This window comes from Nicotiana tomentosiformis, chromosome 6 (assembly GCF_000390325.3).
Source record: "Nicotiana tomentosiformis chromosome 6, ASM39032v3, whole genome shotgun sequence".
NCBI classification, from domain to species: domain Eukaryota; kingdom Viridiplantae; phylum Streptophyta; class Magnoliopsida; order Solanales; family Solanaceae; genus Nicotiana; species Nicotiana tomentosiformis.
In genome coordinates, this window is record NC_090817.1 from 85,599,548 (window position 1) to 85,620,418 (window position 20,871).

At 37.3% G+C, this 20,871-nt stretch overlaps 1 protein-coding gene across 1 annotated transcript; it reads left to right on the forward strand.

The window, feature by feature from the left end:
- The first annotated feature begins 17,870 nt into the window (after positions 1 to 17,870).
- Positions 17,871 to 18,759, forward strand: LOC138894347 (protein NRT1/ PTR FAMILY 2.3-like). The gene is made up of 2 exons (XM_070179039.1): positions 17,871 to 17,916; positions 18,242 to 18,759. The coding sequence occupies exons 1-2, from the start codon at positions 17,871 to 17,873 to the stop codon at positions 18,757 to 18,759; spliced, it is 564 nt and encodes a 187-aa protein (XP_070035140.1).
- Positions 18,760 to 20,871: the final 2,112 nt, after the last annotated feature.

Genomic DNA, 20,871 nt, shown 5'->3' on the forward strand with positions numbered 1-20,871 from the left:
CGACCTTTTTTAAACAACTCACATAACTCATCCTACCAAGAATATTTAAAATAAACTAATCGCAATAGTGTAACATCTTCACCTCAAGAATCGACTCAAAGTACCATGCACTATTTATAACTCACTCACTTACTCTAATATAGAGGTCAACGACATTACCTTTCCTTCATGAATCAAGTGCCCTCACACAACAAAATAGAGTAGTTCCACATACCATAAAAATTTAGAACAATCAGGAACTCAAGATAGAAAGAATTCACTCATTCTCATAAACAACATTCATATGCCACAAAATATGAACCATAAGCTTGCCCATGGTGTACTACTAATTGAGTTCATTCAGTCAAGGATCAAGTAGGACTTTAATTGGTTGTAATGTAGGCTGCGGGACGAGTATGATACATTTAGATATAAGAGTGACCACACCTCCCTAAGCACTTTTAATACATACATTTAATTCAAAACCCAACACTTATGTCAAACCATACTCCACCTTAACATCAATATGTATTAACTCCCTTCTTCTTTAAGCACAATTACATCAAGAGTTACTACTTATCGAAGATCATTTTTCACAATCATACAACTACATAAATTTTTATTTTTATTTTTCAATTCAAGTGGCTCTTACTTTTTCAAGTCAATGCATATTCTCCTTATTTTATTAGTTCCACTCAAAAGCCAACCCAATCAACCCACACTTCAACTTTTACACAGTTCATACAATTGCAAGTGCTCAAGAGAGGTAAATGGTTCAAATAAATGGTCAATTCAAACAAATGGGTAAGGCTTGTAATGTGGTTGCCAAAAAATAGAATTACTGGCTCAACGGGGTTACCTACGATACACAATAAGTTGGTGGGTAAACTATATAGCTGGATCAACAAAGAAATGCCTATATCACTTCCAAGACTGAACAAAACTACTATTTCGCTTTGCAAATACACGGGGCAAGTTCTAGACATCAAATGCAATGCACAGAATACACCAAACCTTATACACACATGGCACATAACTCACTCAAGATTGGTTTATCAAAAAATCCTAGTTAAAGCAGTTAAGCAAAGTTAAGATCATACAATTTAAGGTAGTCATGCAAGAGTCAAAAACCGAGTCTAAGCGTCACAATAAAACACTCACTATTCTCAAGGCATGATCGAGTCAAGAGATATTGCTTCCATTTCAAATCATAGCACAAGGTTTTCCTACTTCTAAAAATAAAAATCTAACTATACTCGGTTCAAACAAAACCCTTGGAAAAGAACTGCGGCACAAAGAAAAACCAAGGGGGACTTAATACACTAACTACAAAAGAAAATATTTTTGTCTTTTTCTTTCGACTTAATTCCCTCAAGAAACCCATCGAATGATATCCATCGTCGGGAAAAATTAAAATTTTTAAAATTTTTATGTTTTTTTTAAAAAGTTTCAGTCTCTAACTACTAAAATTAACAAAAACTAAAATACATATCCATACAACATACGTTGCGTACTCAGTAAAATCAACTAAAGGTACTCCCAAATATGTTTTGCATTATCTTATTGGTTGAATTCGTTGATTCTTCTTAGTAATCGAAAGAGGCTAGTTGAATTATTATTTAGACCTAGTTAGGAGGATAATCGAAAGGGGTTCTCCTAAAGACTAATCCACTACGAATTCTTGCATATCTTCACTGAGCTTAACTTAGTTTATAATGTGAGGTTGAGACTTAATCGAGAGAGGAGTTTCTACTAAACGTTGAACTAATAATTGAGTGAATTCGAAAGACTCACTTGAACCTTAGAAGTGAATCAACTAGAGTTAATTCCCGAACAAGTATCTTACACCTATCCAATCAACCCTTATTTTCTCCCCTTGATATCTTCTTTCTTACTCTTGTTGCAATTGTCATTAGCCAAGACTTTTAGTTAATGTTAGTTTTAATTCACACAAATCTAAATTATTGATCATCTTGAATAGCAATAAAGTTGTAAACTACGAAAATACTGTTTAACTCCAATCCCTATGGATACTATATTTTCTATACTATATTCGACTAGCGAGCATAATTTTGTGTTGTGTTTTTAGCTTGTCAAATTTTGGCGCCGTTGCCGGGGATTGGCAATGAATAGTGTTGGAAATAGCTTGTAGTGCTAATTCAGGAATTAGGTTTTAGTTTTTTTTCTTTTCATTTTCTATTTTATTTTCTTTATTAGTTAACTTCTTTTCAAGATTTATTTTGTAGTTCCTAACAAGTTGGAGAAGATACTATAGATATTGAACTCTTAATGCTGTAAAGATGGGGTACAACCAGCCTAAGAAAACGGTTGAAGAGTTAGCTGCTGAATATTATCAGCAGTCTGCTATGTGTTTTAAATGCGGTGGAAATCATCTATGGGTTGACTGTCAAGCAGGTATGTATTCCTCATATGGTTCGTATTTTGAATAGCCTCACTCTATTTCTAGTCCGTACAGGTATGAGGATTTATATGGGCACAATCTTAATTCTGGTTGAGATGAATACCCTTATTATAACTGGAATGGAAGCGAAGTGAGACAACCACCCCAAGGGGAGAATGGTAGTTTAGAAGAGCTTGTGTATAATTTCATAAATAAGGTGGAAGAGAGATTTACACAAGATGATGAAGCCATTAACAACCTAACAATGCAAGTAAGTCAAATAATAAGTACACTTTCAGAAAGCTCATTGCATTGTAATGGTGAATATATAAAAGAGATACCCAGCGAGAACGAGCCTACTCAAGAGGATGAGCATCCACAGAGAGAGCTTTCCACTATTTAAGAGGATTCTGATTCAACTGAGATGATTGAAAATAAGGTTGTGGTTGAGTGTGAAGCAACGGAAGAAGATTTCAAACCCTCATCCACCTTTCCACATCTGCAACATGTAGTAAAAGAGAATGAGAAACAAATGGTCTTGGACATACCAGATGAATACTCACTCGACCTTTCTTCTTTGTCTTCTTATTCTAAACTTGATCATGTGGATTTCATTTTTGGGGATTTACAGGAATATGCATGGATTGATCCTGTGAAAGAATGCAGAAACATGTTGAGGATGATCCTATAGGAGCAATTCACCACTCAAGATGAGGCCCAGAAAGAAAGAAAATAGCGGGTCTTGCAGGGATTTTCAGAAGAATTGGGCATAATGAGCTCCATAAAAAATCCCAAGGAGCAAAAATGAGGAATGAATTCAGAATTAGGGGTGGAGTTCATAAGTTCTCGAAAAAGAATAAACACTGTTTGACTCTTGTGTAAGTACCTTAAATTGTATAATCTTAACTTTGCTTAACTTCTTTGACTAGAGTGTTTTGATGAATCCAATCTTAAGTGAGTTATGTACCATGTGTGTGTGAGGTTTGGTGTATTCTGTGCATTGTATTTGATGTATAGAACTTGCCCCGTGTGTTTGCAAAGCAAAATAGTAGTTTTGTTCAGTCTTGGAAGTGATATAGGCGTTTCTTTGTTGAGCCAGCTATATAGTTTACCCACCAACTTGTTATGTATCGTAGTTAACCCCGTTAAGCTTGTAATCCTATTTTTTGGCAACCACGATACAAGCCTTACCCATTTGTTTGAATTGACCAGTAATTTGAACCATTTACCTCTCTTGAGAACTTGAAATTGTATGAACTGTGTAAGAGTTGAAGTGTGGGGTAGTTGGTTTGGCTTTTGAGTGGAACTAATGAAATAAGGAAAAAGGTGTACTTTGTTTGGAAAAGTAAGAGCCACTTGAATTGAAAAAAAATAAAAAATTATATAGTTGTATGATTGTGAAAAATGATCTTTGATAAGTGGTAATTCTTGATGTAATTGTTCTTAAAGAAGAAGAGAGTTAATTCATATTGATGTTAAGGTGGAGTATGGTTTGACATAAATGTGGGGTTTTGAATGTCAAATTGTATGTATTAAAGTGTTTAGGGAGGTGTAGTCACTCTTATATCCAAATATATCCTACCTGTTTCGCAGCCTACATTACAACCAATTAAAGTCCTATTTGATCCTTGACTGAATGAGCTCAATTAGTAGAGTAGTACACTACGGGCAAGCTTATGGTTCATCTTTTGTGGCATATGAATGTTGTTTCTGAGAGTGAGAGAATTCTTTCTATCTTGAGTTCCTGATTGTTCTAAATTTTTATGGTGTGTGGAACTACTCTCTTTTGTTGTTTGAGGGCACTTGACTCATGAAAGAAAGGTAATATCGTTGACCTCTATGTTAGAGTAAGTGAGTAAGTTGTGAATAATGCGTGGTGCTTGTGAGTCAATTGTTGAGGTGAAGATGTTACATTATTGTGCTTAGTCTATTTTAAATTTTCTTGGTATGATGAGTTAGGAGAATTGTTTAAAAAGGTCGTGTCATTATGAAGTGTAGATCCTGTCTATCATTCGTGTGTGGTTACTATTGGGAGTCTTGAGACTAGCGTAGATCTCCTACTTCTCGATATAGTAGATTTTGACGTTATCTTGGGTATGAATTGGCTGTCACCTTATCATGCTATATTTGATTATCACACCAAGATGATGACCTTAGCCTTGCCGGTTACCTCGATTAGAGTGGAGAGGGACTCCTGGCCATTCTACCAGCAGAGTTATCTCTTAAGTGAAGGCTCGGCATATGGTCGAGAAGGGGTGTCTAGCTTATTTGGCTTATGTCCGCGATTCTAATGCAGAGGTTACTTCCATGGATTCAGTACCAGTTGTTCGTGAGTTTCCACAGGTGTTTCCTACAGATCCGCTGGGGATGCCACCCGACAGAGATATTGACTTATGTATAGATTTGGCTCCAAGCACTCAGCCCATTTCTATTTTGCCATACATATGCCCCCACCAGAGTTGAAAGAATTGAAGGAGCAGTTGCAAGATTTACTCGATGAGGGCTTTATTAGACCTAGTGTCCTGCCCTGGGGTGCGCTTGTGTTGTTCATGAAGAATAAATATGGATTGATGAGGATGTGCATATATTACCGGCAGTTGAACAAAGTCACCATCAAGAACAAGTATCCATTACCGAGGATTAATGACTTATTTGATCAGTTTGAGGGTGCCAAGGTGTTTTTGAAGATTTATTTGAGGTCTGGCTACCATCAGTTGAGGATTAGGACATCCGATGTCCCTAAGATAGCTTTTCGGACTCGGTATGGGCATTATGAGTTTCTAGTGATGTCATTTCGGCTGACAAATGCCCCAGCAACATTTATGGATTTGATGAACCGGGTGTTCAAGCCCTATTTGGATTCCTTTGTGATTGTGTTTATTGATGATATCTTGATCTACTCCCGCAATCGGGAGGAGCACGAGCAACATCTTCGAATCGTACTTCAGACTCTGAGAAACAGTCAGTTATATGCCAAGTTTTCAAAGTTCGAGTTTTGGTTGGACTCGGTCTCTTTCTTATGGCACGTCGTATCAGCAGAGGGAATACAGGTGGATCCTAAGAAGATTGAGGCAGTTCAGAACTGGCATAGACCCACTTCAGCTACGGAGATCCGGAGTTTCTTGGGTTTGGCGGGATACTACTATCGGTTTGTGGAGGGGTTTTCATCTATAGCAGCCCCATGGACCAGGTTGACCTAGAAGGGCGCCCCATTCACATGGTCAGACGAGTGTGAGGCAAGCTTTCAGAAGCTCAAGACTGCTTTGACTACGGCGCCAGTGTTGGTATTGCCCACAGGTTCAGGATCTTACATGGTATATTGTGATGCATCTCGTACTGGGCTTGGTGCAGTATTGATACAGGATGGCAGGGTGATTGCATATGCGTCGCGGCAGTTAAAGGTTCATGAGAAGAATTACCCTATTCATGACTTAGAGTTGGCAGCCATCGTTCATGCACTGAAGATTTGGAGGCACTATCTTTATGGCATGTCGTGCGAGATATTCACAGATCATCGGAGTCTACAGTATTTGTTCAAACAAAAGGATCTCAATTCGAGGAAGAATAGGTGGCTAGAGCTATTAAAATACTATGATATCACCATCTTGTATCATTTCGGGAAGGCCAATGTAGTGGCTGATGCCTTGAGTAGAAAGGCAGTGAGCATGGGTAGCCTTGTGTACATTCTAGTCGGTGAGAGACCGCTTGCATCAGATGTTCAGGCTTTGGCCAATCAGCTCGTGAGGTTGGATGTTTCAGAGTCCAGTCTTGTTCTAGCTTGCACAGTCACTCGGTCTTCCTTGTATGAGCGCATCGGGGAGCGACAGTATGATGACCCTCATTTGCTTGTCCTTAGGGACATAATGTGGCACGGTGTTGCCAAGTAAGTTACTGTTGGAGATGATGGAGTTTTGAGGATGCAGGGTTATGTTTATATAACCAATGTAGATGGACTTCGTGAGTTGATTCTTGAGGAGGCCCACAGTTCCCGGTACTCTATTTATCACAGTGCCGCCAAGATGTATTAGGACTTGCGGTAGCATTATTGGTTTAGAAGGATGAAGAAGGATATAGTGGCATATGTAACTCGGTGTCTAAATTATCAGTAAGTAAAGTATGAGCATCAGAGACTTGGTGGTTTGCTTCAGAAGTTAGAGATTTCTGAGTAGAAGTGGGAGCGTATCGCTATGGATTTGGTTGTCAGACTCACATGTACTCAGAGGAAGTTCGATGTGGTATGGGTCATTGTGGACAGGTTGACCAAGTCAGCGCATTTCATTCATGTGGCAGTTACTTATTCTTCAAAGCGGTTAGCTGAGATCTACATCCGCGAGATCGTCCGTCTTCATGGTGTGCCCGTGTCTATCATTTCTGATCAAGGTACGCAGTTCACCTCGCACTTCTGGAGGGCAGTACAATGTGAGTTGGGTACTCAGGTTGAGTTGAGCACAACATTTCATCCTCAGACGGACGGACAGTCCGAGCGCACTATTCAAATATTAGAGGATATGTTTCGCGCTTGGGTTATAGACTTTGGGGGTTCTTGGGATCTGTTCTTGTCACTTGTGGAGTTTGCCTACAACAACAGCTACCAGTCGAGCATTTAGATGGATCCTTATGAGGCATTATACGGGAAGCGGTGCCGATCGCCAATTGGATAGTTCGAGCCGGGGAAGGCTCAGTTGTTGGGTACAGATTTGGTCCAGGATGCCCTGGATAAAGTCAAAATTATTCAGGATCGACTTCGCACAGCTCAGTCTAGGCAGAAGAGTTATGTCGATCGTCGAGTTCGTGATGTTGTATTCATGGTCGGAGAGAGGGTATTGCTCTGGGTTTCACCAATGAAGGGTGTGATGAGGTTCGGAAAGAATGGCAAGTTCAACCCTAGGTATATCGGACCTTTTGAGATTCTTCAAAGAGTGGGTGAGGTGGCTTATAAGCTCGTATTGCCACCTAGTTTGTCAACAATCCATCCGGTGTTCCATGTGTCCATGCTCCGGAAGTATCATGATAATCCGTCTTATGTGTTAGATTTCAGCTCAGTCTAGTTGAACAAATATTTGACTTATGAGGAGGAGCCAGTGGCTATTCTAGCCCGACAGGTTCGTCAGTTGAGGTCAAAGAGTTATCCTTCAGTCCGAGTGCAGTGGGAGAGGTCAGCCCATTGAGGCAGCTACTTGGGAGTCCGAGTCGGACATGCGAAGTAGATATCCACACCTTTTCACCAGTCTAGGTATTTTTTATATCCGTTCGAGAACGAGCGGTTATTTTAGAGGTGGAGAATGTGATGACCCGATAGGTCATCTAGAGTTTTAAACCATAAATCCATATTTCGAAGCCTCTGATAGCTCCTTTAAGCATTCCTTCATTTGTGTGCGTAGTCCGGGTGTTTTTCCGAAAGGCTTTTATGTTAAAAATTGATAAAATATAAAATTTGCCTTAAAAATCTATTTGAGTTGACTTCGATCAACATTTTAAGAAAACGAACCTGGATTCATATTTTTACTGTCCCGGAGGGTCCATATCGTGATTTGAAACTTGGGCGTATGCCCGAAATCGAATTCGGAGGTCCCTAGCTCGAGTTATCGCTTTTTGTCAAAATTTTGAAGTTTAAAGGTTTAATGAATTCAAAGATTTGGCCAATGTTTAAATTTGTTGATACCGAGTGTTTTGGTTTCAAAACTCGGTATAGGTCCATTACTATATTTATGACTTGTCTGTCGAATTTGGTGAAAAACACACTTAGTTTGACGTTATTCGGACGTCCGGTTGTTAAAATAGAAGTTCTAAAGTTTTCTTGAAAATTTCATTTGATTGGTACCTGATTCGTAGTTCTAGGTGTTATTTTGGTGTTTTGATCGCACGAGCAAGTTCGTATCATGTTTTTGGACTTGTGTGCATATTTGGTTGGGAGTCCCGAGGGCTCGCGTGAGTTTCGGATAGGCTACAGATGGTTTAAACTTAGAAAAATTTGGTTTTTGGGACTTCTGCTGGTTTCTGGTCTCATGTGCTTCGCGATCACGAAGTCTTGCTCGCGAATGCGAAGAGGAATTTGGGACAGGGGAGGTTTTCTTCATCGCGAACGCGATAGTTGGGTCGCGAACGCGGAGTGTTGGGGGTCTTACCCTCCGCGAACACGACCAGCTTCACGCGAACGCATAGCTTTATGGACCTGGGAAGGGGGGATCATGGTTTCTTCTACGCGAACTCGAGCATTGGCTCGCGAATACGAAGTCCAGGGGGGAACAGCCTTCACGAACGCGTGGAAGGACTCGTGAACGCGAAGCCCACTTAGGCTGCTGCACATCGAGAATACGGTAGGCCCTTCACGAACGCGAAGAAGGCCTAACGCCCAGACCTTAAAATATTTCAAAATCGGGATTTCTCCCATTTTTCATAACCCTTCCATTAGAGCTCGGCCTAGGGGTGATTTTGAAGAGAAAACTCAATATCAATTCATAGGTTTGTACACTTTAACTCATTTTTTTTTCATTTCTAACATCACCCATTAATTTCTAGCCCTAATCTTTGTTCTTTCATGGTAGAAAACTAGAGATTTAGGAAGAATTGGAGAGTTTTGCAAATTTGGGATTTAGACCTCAATTTGAGGTCGGATTAAACTAATTACATAATCGGGCTCGGGGTGAATAGGTAAATAGATTTTGGTCCGAACCTCGGGTTTTGACCAAGCAGGCCCGGAGTCGATTTTTGACTTTTTGGGGAAAAGTGTGGAAATCCTAAATTTATGCATTGTAATTGATTCCTTTAGCAATATTTGATATTTTTGAGTCAATTGTGGTTAGATACGAGTGGTTTGGAGGCGGATTCTAGGGGAAAGGCCCCGGTATAGCTTTGAGTTGTTCTTTGGAGCGAGGTAAGTGTCAAGGTTAACCTTAATTTGAGGGATTAGGACTTGTTTGCCTATTTTCTACTTGTTTAAATGTTGGTTACAACGTATATTTGAGGTGACGAGTACTTATGCGTTGTTGTTGGGTTAAAACATGCGAGTGGGACTTGTTTCTTGTAATTTATTGCTTTCTTTGATCATGACATCCATGCTTAGACTAGTTAACTACTAAATTTATCATTCTTTCAGCATTTATGGGCTATCTATGATAATTGAGTATGATTTCTAATATTGAGGTTGGTACTGTAGAACCATTGTTATGTAAGGTTTGTTCTTGTTTAATTATATCTTCCTGTTGTTATATGTTCACTGTTACATGGTAAGGGAGAGTGTTAAAGTACAAAGGGTAATGTCGTGTCGTAATTGAGAGTTAAAGCACGAAGGGTGATGTCATGACGTATTTATTAATTCATGATGAAATTGAGAGTAAAAGCACGAAGGGTGATGTCGTGTCGTATTTGAGAGTTAATGCACAAAGGGTGATGCCGTGCCGTTATTACTATTTCATGGTGAGATTGAGAGTAAAAGCACGAAGGGTGATGCCGTGCAGTTTTATTCAATATGTTTATTCATTTTGTTGGTTGAAGTTTTTTTTGACTATTTTTTGTTATCATTCCCTGCTGTAGTTACCGTATCTTGCACCTCTTTCACATTCCCCTTCCCATTAGTACATGTTAATTCTTTATTTATTGTTATATTGTACGGATATTTTCGTCTGTGCAGGTTTAATTACGTGGATGTCCTGTCAAAGCCTCGTCACTACCTTGTCGAGGTTAGGCTCGATACTTACGGAGTATATTGGGTCGGTTATACTTATACTACACTCTGCACTTCTTGTGCAGATTTTGGTACTGGTCCCAGCTGTCCGTGAGGCGCATCAGCTCGGATTATCAGCATCCGCAAACCTTGAAGTCCCTTTCCATTACCCCTATTTACTGTTCTTTTTATTCGAGACAGTTGTATTTACTTCAGACTCTATATGTAGAACATCTAGAAGCTCGTGTACTCGTGACTCCAGATCCGGCTTGTACTAGATATCAGATTGTTATGTTATTTTGTACTTCATTTTAGCTTCATGTCTGCTTAATTGGTTAAAATTAGTAAAGAATTACTCTAACGTTGGCTTGTCTAGCAAGTGATATGTTAGGCGCCATCACGATCCCGAAAGCGGGAATTTCGGGTCATGATGTAAGCTCCTCATAAGTGTTGGCTCGGAACCGATGGCAGGCTTCTTGTTAAGCTTCTAACCGAGCTCATACTCACTATCATCATTGGTTTGGCTATTTATTCTGTATTTTATTTGCTTATCTAACGTCATAAATTATTTGTATTGAATTAACCCACATATCCATAAAATCGGGCATAAATTCAATTGTTATCGATTCTAACGATAAACAGAATCTTTTGTCCTACCATGGCCAAAGAGTCCGCAACTTTAAAAACCTGGGCAACTGATAAGGAGCTCCATGCTTTTTTATATATATTGCTTCAATTGATATTATTTCATGTTACGTTAAGTAGTTAGCTCTTGCATTGCAAGTCTCCACTGATCAAACAATTCCTTTTCAGTATCCATGACCTGAGGCAGAGAAGACGATAATAAACTATGTTATAATGAAACAAAGGGGAAGAGAAAAACTAAATTTCTCGTATAAATGTCATTGTATTAAGAAGGTTACTTCGAAATGAAAATATTAATTACACTTTGGTAATTTAGTGTTAAACTCGATCTTACCTGCCATACTATTTGAGCCAAGATTCCCGCTGATTGGCCTTTGAAAATATTAATTACACTTTGCAATACAAAAATAAGTTAATGTATTGTACTGATTTTTGTGGGGTTTCAGCTAAATCATGCTCTTTTCATGGATCTTAAATTATTAACTATACCTATATATTTAGTATTAATCCAAACTTAATGATACACAAGTGATAATTGAAGGACGTGCGAAGGCATGGTGCACCACCTAATTTCCATATGTGCCATATATACTGAATTAGCTATCCTAACCAACTCTCACCTTAGAATGGAAGCCACTTTTAACTCTGGAATTTTAAGCATATCATTAGATTTTCAGATGTGTTTATCTATTAGAAATAGAAAAGCTTACCTTATGTACGTTCAGCCTCTCTTTTTTTTCCACATAGATTTAAGTTCTTCGATGACAAAGTAAATATTTTTACACTATCAATTTAATTTAACCGGTTGTAATAGGTACTTACTTAGGTTTACGTATTGCCATACCAAATATGCTATGGAAAGTTATCTGATGTTATCCCAATGTACAAAATTCAAACTCTAAACCTGATTCGTAAGGGCAACAGATGATCAATAACTTATTCACACAGTTTGTTTACACTAAACCTAATTAATTTATCACGATTAAGTAAAAAATTAAGGTAATTAAAATATATGTTGATTAGCCGTAATTAAGTGATTAAAGTAAATGAAAAAGTCATATACTATATATTGATTGGATCATTGTAGTTTTACTTGCTAAAGACTGTCCCCTATACTTTTGAGGAAACAAAGTTGCTTCCTTTACACAGGGCAAAATGGTTAATGTCACTCTTATGATGATCATCTAGTTGGGGGCTCTAGGGAAAGTTAAGAGAAAAAATATTGTGGACTTTGATTATTCTAGATATTAAAAACCTATTATAATAGTAAAATGATGATACCATTAATTACATCTGAAATGACTAAATTCTATTAGCATATAAAGAATGAAAAGAATATCTCTGTAATCCCAGTTTTGATCTATATGTCCTGTTTTGAAGTTGATGGAGTAGGAAAAGACAAAATAATACAGATCTTATATATCCAAGGAACACTAATTATAAAATAAAATACTAACAAATTCACGTTTGAATCATATTGGAACTTGTAATATTGCAATAATTATGATCCTTCGTTCATCGCATCTATATATCCCACGTCAACCTAACTCAATAATAAACCTTTTTCTTATGATCGATCTCATTATGCATAGCAATTTAGTATATGCATATTGAGTTAGGTGATGGGAATTTTGCTTTTGTAAGTCGAGCTCTAATAACCAGTACTATATATTTAGTATATGCAAATTGAGTTATTTCATCCGAATGCCGATTCTGAACAAATATAAAAGTCAACCCCGGAGCTAGGATTTTGAATTTTATGTGTTCTGAATTCATCACCGAACCCATATAGCTCGTCTTAGTTACTTCATCCGTTTTAATTTAGATGACACATTTCATTTATCGAGAGTCAAACTGTGTGAAGTTTGACTAATATTTTAAAATAGTTTTTGTTATCATATTGACATGAGAAAAATTGTAACTTATAGTAGTTTTCGTGTAGTTTTAAATATCTAATTTTTAATTTTGAAACACTAAGTAGAACTAATTTAATTTAGCTTCAAACTTTAGTCAAATTGACTCTTGATAAGTGAAATGTGTCATTAAAATTAAATTAAAATAGAGGGAGTACTACTTACTGGGTATATAATTAAATATTTATATATTTTTTATAAATTTTTTAATACAAATATAAGGTTTAAATAAAAATTATGGAGTTCACGTGAACCCGAAGCTAATGCTCTCACTCCACCCTAGATCAAAGTCAATATATATATATATAGTATAATATTATCTAAAAGTTATGGGACATATCAAATCAAATGAGGACACTGTTCCTGAAAAGGGATAAAACATTGGATCATTATAAGTTTTCCTCAATAGTGCCGCAAGACATGTCTCCACCATAAAAGGTTCTTGAAAAACTTTAACCCAAAATTTTGGTTAAAGAAGTTCCAATTTGGGAGTTTAAATGCATTTCTGTAACTTTTTTATATTGACGACAATTTAATATTAGTAGTTGAGATAGTTATAACAAAAATGACTTCGTCCTAATTAGTGATGAAAAATCATATTTTGGTGAAAAAAAATTTCTGGCAATCAACAAATATTATTAGAGAATGACTTGTTTTTTAAAATAACTTACTCGTATCTAGTGTTCACACTTTATAAAGTTATGTAAAATAGTATGTTTTCTGTATATGAACTTTTATCTGCAATCTTATAGGAGTAATTAAATTTGTTTGATTGTATGTAAAAACCCGAATGCCATTAAAGACATCAGGCCCATATAATAGTGAGAATAATATTATATTGTTTCCTGAAAGTCAACTAAAATTAGCGTGTGCCTCCCTCTCCTCAAGGGCCATCTATATCTGTCGAGCAGTATATACCATCTCATCAAAAGTAGCACCAAATACCCTCTCCTCAGTCATAAGCAACAGCAATTGATATGTGAGGCCATCAATGAACCTCTTAATCCTCTCCCTATAGCAAGCCAGTACAGAGTGTGATTCTAAAGTCCTTTCTTATTCTTAAATCACTTCCCGTTCAGTTTGTTACTCCCGCCATGAAAACTTGAAGGAAGGATAAGGTGATGGTTATGATGTATGCAAAAAGTATAAATATCATGTTATTGGTGCGAATACTTTTTTTCTTGGCCTCGTTGTTCGGGGTTGTTTTTATATATATTAGTGCTCTCTAAAGAGTTTGAACCTATCATTTTGTAAATGCTCAATTAGTAGAAGAAATTTTATTATGTTATGATCAGAAATTCGGGTAGTGCGAAATTTAGCCAAACAACGGTATAACGATAATAACAAATACAATGGAAGTTGATAATAACGGCAATTAAAGCATATAAAGAAGACACAAATTTAACGTGGTTCAGTCAAAGTGACCTACGTCCACAAGCGGAGAGGAGCAATTTCACTATAATAATAAGAGTACAAAATTAGAGTAAATACTCTAATTAATCCCAAATACCCTAAAAGAATAACCTCACAAGATCACTCCAAAGAAATGGTTCACTCAAGTGCTTCCAAATACTAACTCTCATACAAAACACTCTTAATAAAGAAAGGAAGGAAGAAACAAGAAATGAAGACTCAAGTCTTGTTGGTGTGTCTAAAATGAACTAATGGCAGCAAAAAAGTCTTGGCCTCTTAGGTGTAAAAGAAAAGATACAACTTGTGCAACTGATGTCCACTACACAATACAATATTTTTGGGCCCCAAAGAATATTGCCAACAAAGTCTATACTTTGTAAAGATGCTTATACTTATGTGAGATGGACTCCATTAGCCAAAATATTGGCCATAATTACAAATCTCCACCTTGGCCTAATTTTAGCTGATATAGTAAGTTTGCTCCACCCTCTCCGCAAAAGCCCCAATGGGCATATGTCAAAATTTAATGCCATCAAAATCAGATAAGTTGTCTGATACCGAAACTGTAGTAGGGCCTATAACAGCGGAGCCCAATAAAGTATACAACGAACCAGATCTGTGTGCTTTCATGATCACATGAGCACCTTGAAAATATTTTAGAACTCCACCCTTATACTTTTCTTTATTTTTCAGCTTATAGTATTCAGAGATATTGTGACCTTTCTTATAACAATAGCGACACTCTAAATTATTGTATGTGGATATGGAGTCGGATTTGCCCCTAACAAACAAGCCAACTTCCGCTTGAGTTCCACTAGCTTCCTCAGTAATATCACTATCTATCTATTCTTTTGATTTTAAGATAGATTTAATATCCTTATAAAAGATATTATCCTTTGCATAAAGCATAGTATCTCTTATATGCTTAAAAGATGGGGATAGAGAACAAAGCAGAAACACGGCTTGATCTTCATCTTTAATTTCAGCATCTATATTACTCGAATCCATAGGAATGGAATCAAAGGTGTCAAGATGAGAGAGAATAGAGCTACCTTCACCCATACGAATTGTATAAAGCTTCTTCTCCTTTTCTTGCAACACCAAATCTAAGCCATCATGAATTAGGATAACTTTCATCTTTAATTGCCACATTCCGAAGTTTGCACTTCGATCAAATTTCTCAACATAAGTCTTTGTTAAAGTCATATTGGCTACTGAAATAAATCCGATTAGATCTGACTCTGATACCAATTTGTTAGGATCGAAAATTCAGGTAGTGCGAAATTTAGCCAAACAACGGTATAACGACAATAACAAAGACAATGAAAGTTAATAATAATGGCAATTAAAGCATATAAAGAAGATACAAATTTAACGTGGTTCGGTCAAAGTGGCCTATGTCCACAAGCAGAGAGGAGCAATTTTACTATAACAATAAGAGTACAAAAGAAAGTATAAAATTAGAGTAAACATTCTAATTAATCCCAAATACCCTAAGAGAATAACTTCACAAGATCACTCCAAAAAAAGGGTTCACACAAGTGCTTCCCAATACTAACTCTCATATAAAACACTCTATAATAAAGGAGGAAAGAAAGAAATAAGAAATGAAGACTCAAGTCTTGTTGGTGTGTCTAAAATGAACTAATGGCCTTCCCTTTTATAGGCAAAAAATCTTGGTCTCTTAGGTATAAAAGAAGAGATACAACTTGTGCAAATGATGTCCACCACACAATGTAATATTTTTGGGTCCCAAAGAATATTGCCAACAAAGTCTACACTTTGCAAAGATGCTTATGCTTATGTGAGATGGACTCCATTAGCCAAAATATTGGCCATAATTACACATTACGTTGCTGATACATAATACAAAAGTTCTTCTGTTCAGCCATGGAAGTTCCATTATCGCCCGTTGATGGGGAGGCACAGTTGTCAAGATCAGGCGGCTCACATAAGAAAGTATGAGGCTGGATCACCTTCCCTTGCATCATGGCTCTCTCTCTCTCTCACACACACACATACAAACTCTTTGCACACATAAATATTATACATACATATATTTGATCTTTAATTTTGTCAACATGGGCGGATGTAGTGTGCTAATGACTGGTCCAATTGAATTCATAACCTATAAAACAGAGTAAAATTGTATATATAAAAATTCGTTAAAATTACAAAATAAGAAAAAATGGACCCATAACTTTAAAAATATAATAGATTCAATGCTTAAAATCTTAAAAGTTGAACTCATAGAATTTAATCTTGGATCCACATTGTCAATTAGTTTGGGTAGAGGTGATATTAGATTAATAAAGGGACGAGTACTTATGTTGGGCATATTTCTATATGTTACAATGTTACTTTACCCATGTTTTAACTACTTTTTGGTACTATTTGGTATTAAAAATGCCCAACATGTGTTAATTATTAATTTTATGACTAATTGAGTTGTGTGTGCTGATTTAGGGTGTTTGGAGAGCAAAAATATGAAGAAAAGGTGCCCCAGCTATAGGAAAAGAGGGTGGATGTGTTGCATCCAACCTAGGAAAAATTGTATTTGGTGCACCCTTAGCAGTGAAGTCGGGATAAGGCATCCGCCTTAGCATCCGCATCTGGGCATAACAGAGATGAAAGAACATAGGGTGGATGCGAGATGCTGAGAAATTGAAGCTGAGGCGGACGCGAAGCATCAATCCCCGAAGTTGAGACGGAGTAGGAAAAGAAAAACTTTGGCCCACGACTTTTGTACGCAATATATAAGCCAAAAACGCATCTTTTAGGTCATTTAACACACTCGGAAGCGGAGAAAAGCCATCACAGAGTCCGGAAGCCACGAAATTCGTCTTGAGTTCTTACTTTTCCTTCTTTTATTGATTTGTATGTATTCTTGGGAATTATTTAAGATTGCTACCATGACTATGTATGGCTAAACTCATTCGTTCTGGGGTTATGGTTTTACATGAATGTTGATATTCGAATATTGATTTGACGAGTTAATTTATCATATTGGGTTGTTTATTCATATCCTGAGTTTAATTATTTTACTGCCTCGCTAACAGTGAAATACTATATATGAATCTTGAGTTGAACTTGAAAGAGGTAATTCTTGATTGCAATAGGATTGAATAGAGCGTGATCTTGAACCTAGTCAATGGGGAATTGATTTGCGAATACGGACAGAAATATACCTATTTGTCGTGCTTAGTCACTTGTGTAAGAAATTGTTAATGTATTCTTTTTATCTCTAATCTCATAGAAATATAAGGTTTAGAATAAATTGAATAGGCGAGTAGAAGTTGTCAAATTTCTACGAGTATTATTGTCCTTGCAGGTTAATAACCCAGATAGAATAATAAGTCGAGTCGATTAAAGAATTCAACAGGATTGTTAGCCAGCCATAACCCTGGAATATTATTTCTCATTGAATTAAAATCCTTCGTGCTAAGTGTGCTAGTTCATTAGTTTTTCGTTTACTTGCAATTACAATTAGTAGAATTAATCAAACAAAAACCACCTTGAAATTGTTCTTGACTCGATAAATTAGAATTCGCTTAATTTAGTTAATAATTGATCACAAGTTCTCGTGGGAACGATACTCTACTCACTCTTTATTACTTGATTGACCGCGTATAGTTGCGTGTGCGATTTTGGGCAACAAGTACTTACAATGGTACAAAGGGATATGTGAATTGCCTTTGCCCATGCAATACCCTGTTTACCCATTTTATCACCTCTAAACCTCAATTTAACTTGTTGCACTACATTCTGAAGGAACACTTCGGTATAAAATGTTGGATTTTTGCTGTATCTTGCTAGAATCTAGATAATGCACAAAAATCGCTGATTTCTCACGTACATGACTAAAAGTTTACTGCAAATTACTGGGAAGGAAGATAATAAAGGTTAGACGAAGTATTTAACCTTTTAGTTACTATCTCCGGTTCATATTATATGTTGTCTATTATGGTAGAGAACCAATTTATAGTAGGTTTTAACTTTAATCCATACGTCCACATATATTAACAAGAAAATCCAACAATTGCATCTTCTTCAACTTTCTTTTTTTGATAAGAGCTATCTAAGTACTATGCCAAAGTTATTGCTGCTAGCTGGACTTTGACGAGACCAATTAGTAAATGTTCTAGACAGTTTCACTCCTGCATTTTATAAGATTTTTTTTTTTTTTTTTTTTTTGTAGGGCACAATCCTTTTAGCGTTAATTAACAGCAACACTTGATTCTTTGAGGCCTAAACCATGTGAAGTTGGCTCAACATCGTGCAGTCCTACACCAAAAGTTCAGTACGTAGTACTCTATGCAGCCATAATTCTGGCAACTCTGGGGAGTGGTGGTTCCCGATCAACCCTTTCAACATTGGGAGCCAATCAATTTAATAAGCCAAAAGATCAAGGGATTTTCTTCAACTGGTTCCTTTTCTTCGTATATGGTTCTTCTGTATTAGCATCCACAGCTGTTGTCTATGTTGAAGATAATGTGAGCTGGAAAATTGGATTTTTCATTTGTGTAGGAGCTAGTGTTCTTGGTTTAGTCATTTTCCTAATGGGACGCAGATTTTACGCCTATTCTAAGCCAGAAGGTAGTTCATTCACCAGTTTGGCACGTGTTGTGGTTGCAAGTATTAGGAAAAGAAAGGAACCACTCCAATCGAGTGGTGATGATTTCTACCATGGACATAGTGTTGCACCCAAAGCAATAGTTGTTCCACCTTCAAAAACCTTGAGGTAATAGTACTATACGATAACTGTGATCATCTCATTTAAATATATAGTTTAAGCTATTAGAGAGAGATCAATTATATCTTCAACATTGCTCCTCATGTGCAAGCCACGTTGTTTATCCTCAAAATCGGATAACAATTGAATTTATACGTAATTTTAAGGATACACGATCTAACTTGATACAAAATGAGAAGTCAGATTAAGATTGAAATTAACGATAAGAAAAGTAAATGCAAACCACACAAGTTGAACAATCTTGGCCTTAAAGGTTGATCACCCTTGAGTCGAAAATGCTACAATCGATGCCGGAATAGAGTAATGAGATAATAATAACTAGAAATGATAGTTTATTGCTTTGAGATACGAGTTACAATGTGTTTTACAAATAATCGGACCCTCTTTATATAGTAGGGGAGTCCTACTTTAGGTACAATTCTATATAAGGTAAAAAATCTCATGATTTGCTAATTAATCGATTTCATTGATGCGTGCCGAGATTCCGTCGTGATGTTCGACCGGTTACAGATATTTCGGCCTTCAGTTATTTTGGTTCGATGATGTTTTCTCGAACTAATTTGGAGTCAGAGTCAGTTCCGGGGTCACTGACTCGATAATCTTTGAAGGCGCATGTTCTACCCTCGTACCTAGGTTCGATAGAATCCAAGGTCGATCTTCAATCCATTATGTTTCATCCCCGATACGCCATGCAATAGGCGAGCTCAGTTTCTACCGTATACAGATAGTCCCCTCGTTTTTCGGAGAGTAAATGACGAGAAACGATATGAACCTCAGATTCTCACTATATGAGCTTTTGATTCTCACTATGATAAATGACGACAAATTTACGACGTAAGTAATAAGAATAGCTGAAATGTCCCGTTGGTCCAGTCTTCGAGGCATTGAATGTGTGTCAGTTAACGGTCTGCCGCTTTAGAATACGAACCGCCATTTGAGAAAACTATAAATACCCTTTTAATCCATTCATTAGAACTTTTACATTCAAATATTTGCACTTGTGTTTTAAGAAAACTTCATCACTCTCATCTTCAAACTTCTTTCCTTCTCGTTTTCTGAAAGCTTTCATAAGTTATCTGCTAATTACACCTCCTCTTTTATCAGCACTTTCTTTTCTCCTCTATTTAAAAGCAATGGCAAAGACTTCAAAATCCGTTCCTCAAAAAGAAACTCCCTCTTCATTGAAACCGACTGAGAACGTTTTGCCTGTTGTTACTGAGGAACCGACACCGGAACCCCTTCTAAAGATGTTTGTCCCCGAGGGGTATCCAATCGGAGCCGATTTCAAGGTTGAGAAAACCTCCTCGGTACCGGGCCGACAATGTTCTCGACAAGGTCAAGGAGGACTGCAACTGGGTCGGTAAGCACGTAGTGGTTCCTACGCCCGAGGAAGCAATCACCGCCCATGTGGAGGGCTTTTTAAGTGTTTACACTTATCCCTTTACGTTGGGCCCTTTAGACCCGGTCATCATCGCCTTTTGTAAGAGGTACGAGGTGACCCTAGGCCAAATTCATCCCTCCTTCTGGAGGATAGTCATCCTCCTCCACTTTTTTGTAAACAAGATCAAGGGGTGCCCCTTCACCATCGATCACCTCATGCGTCTGTACAGTCCCCGACTCTATCGAGGGGGGCTAATAAAACTTGTCCATCGAGCCAGTAAGGCCCCGTTCTCGAGCATCGACGAGGATCGGGATCGAGGCTGGTTGGGCCGATTTATTCGAGTGAAGACCTCGGACTTAATCCCGGCCGAGGACATGTCATTTCCTGAGAAATGGAACATGAAGCATAAGTATAACCTTGCCTTTAAGATTTTGTTTATCATTTTTCTTTTGCCCTTCTTCTTATCGATTATTTATGATGTTGCGCGAATGTCGAAAATCTTATTCCGAGCGTGCCTGGCATGAGCTTTCAAAGGGCTGATGGGAGACCTGTTCTCATGGTGAGATTCTTTTTTTAAGTTATATTTGACTTTACTTCCACACACTACAACCAAAAAGGCTTTTTGCGACAATTAAAATACTTTTTAGCGGCAATAGAAATAGCGGCAAAATCATTTACCGACAATTAGTTTTTGGCCAGTGTAACTGGCGTCGGCAAAGCTAT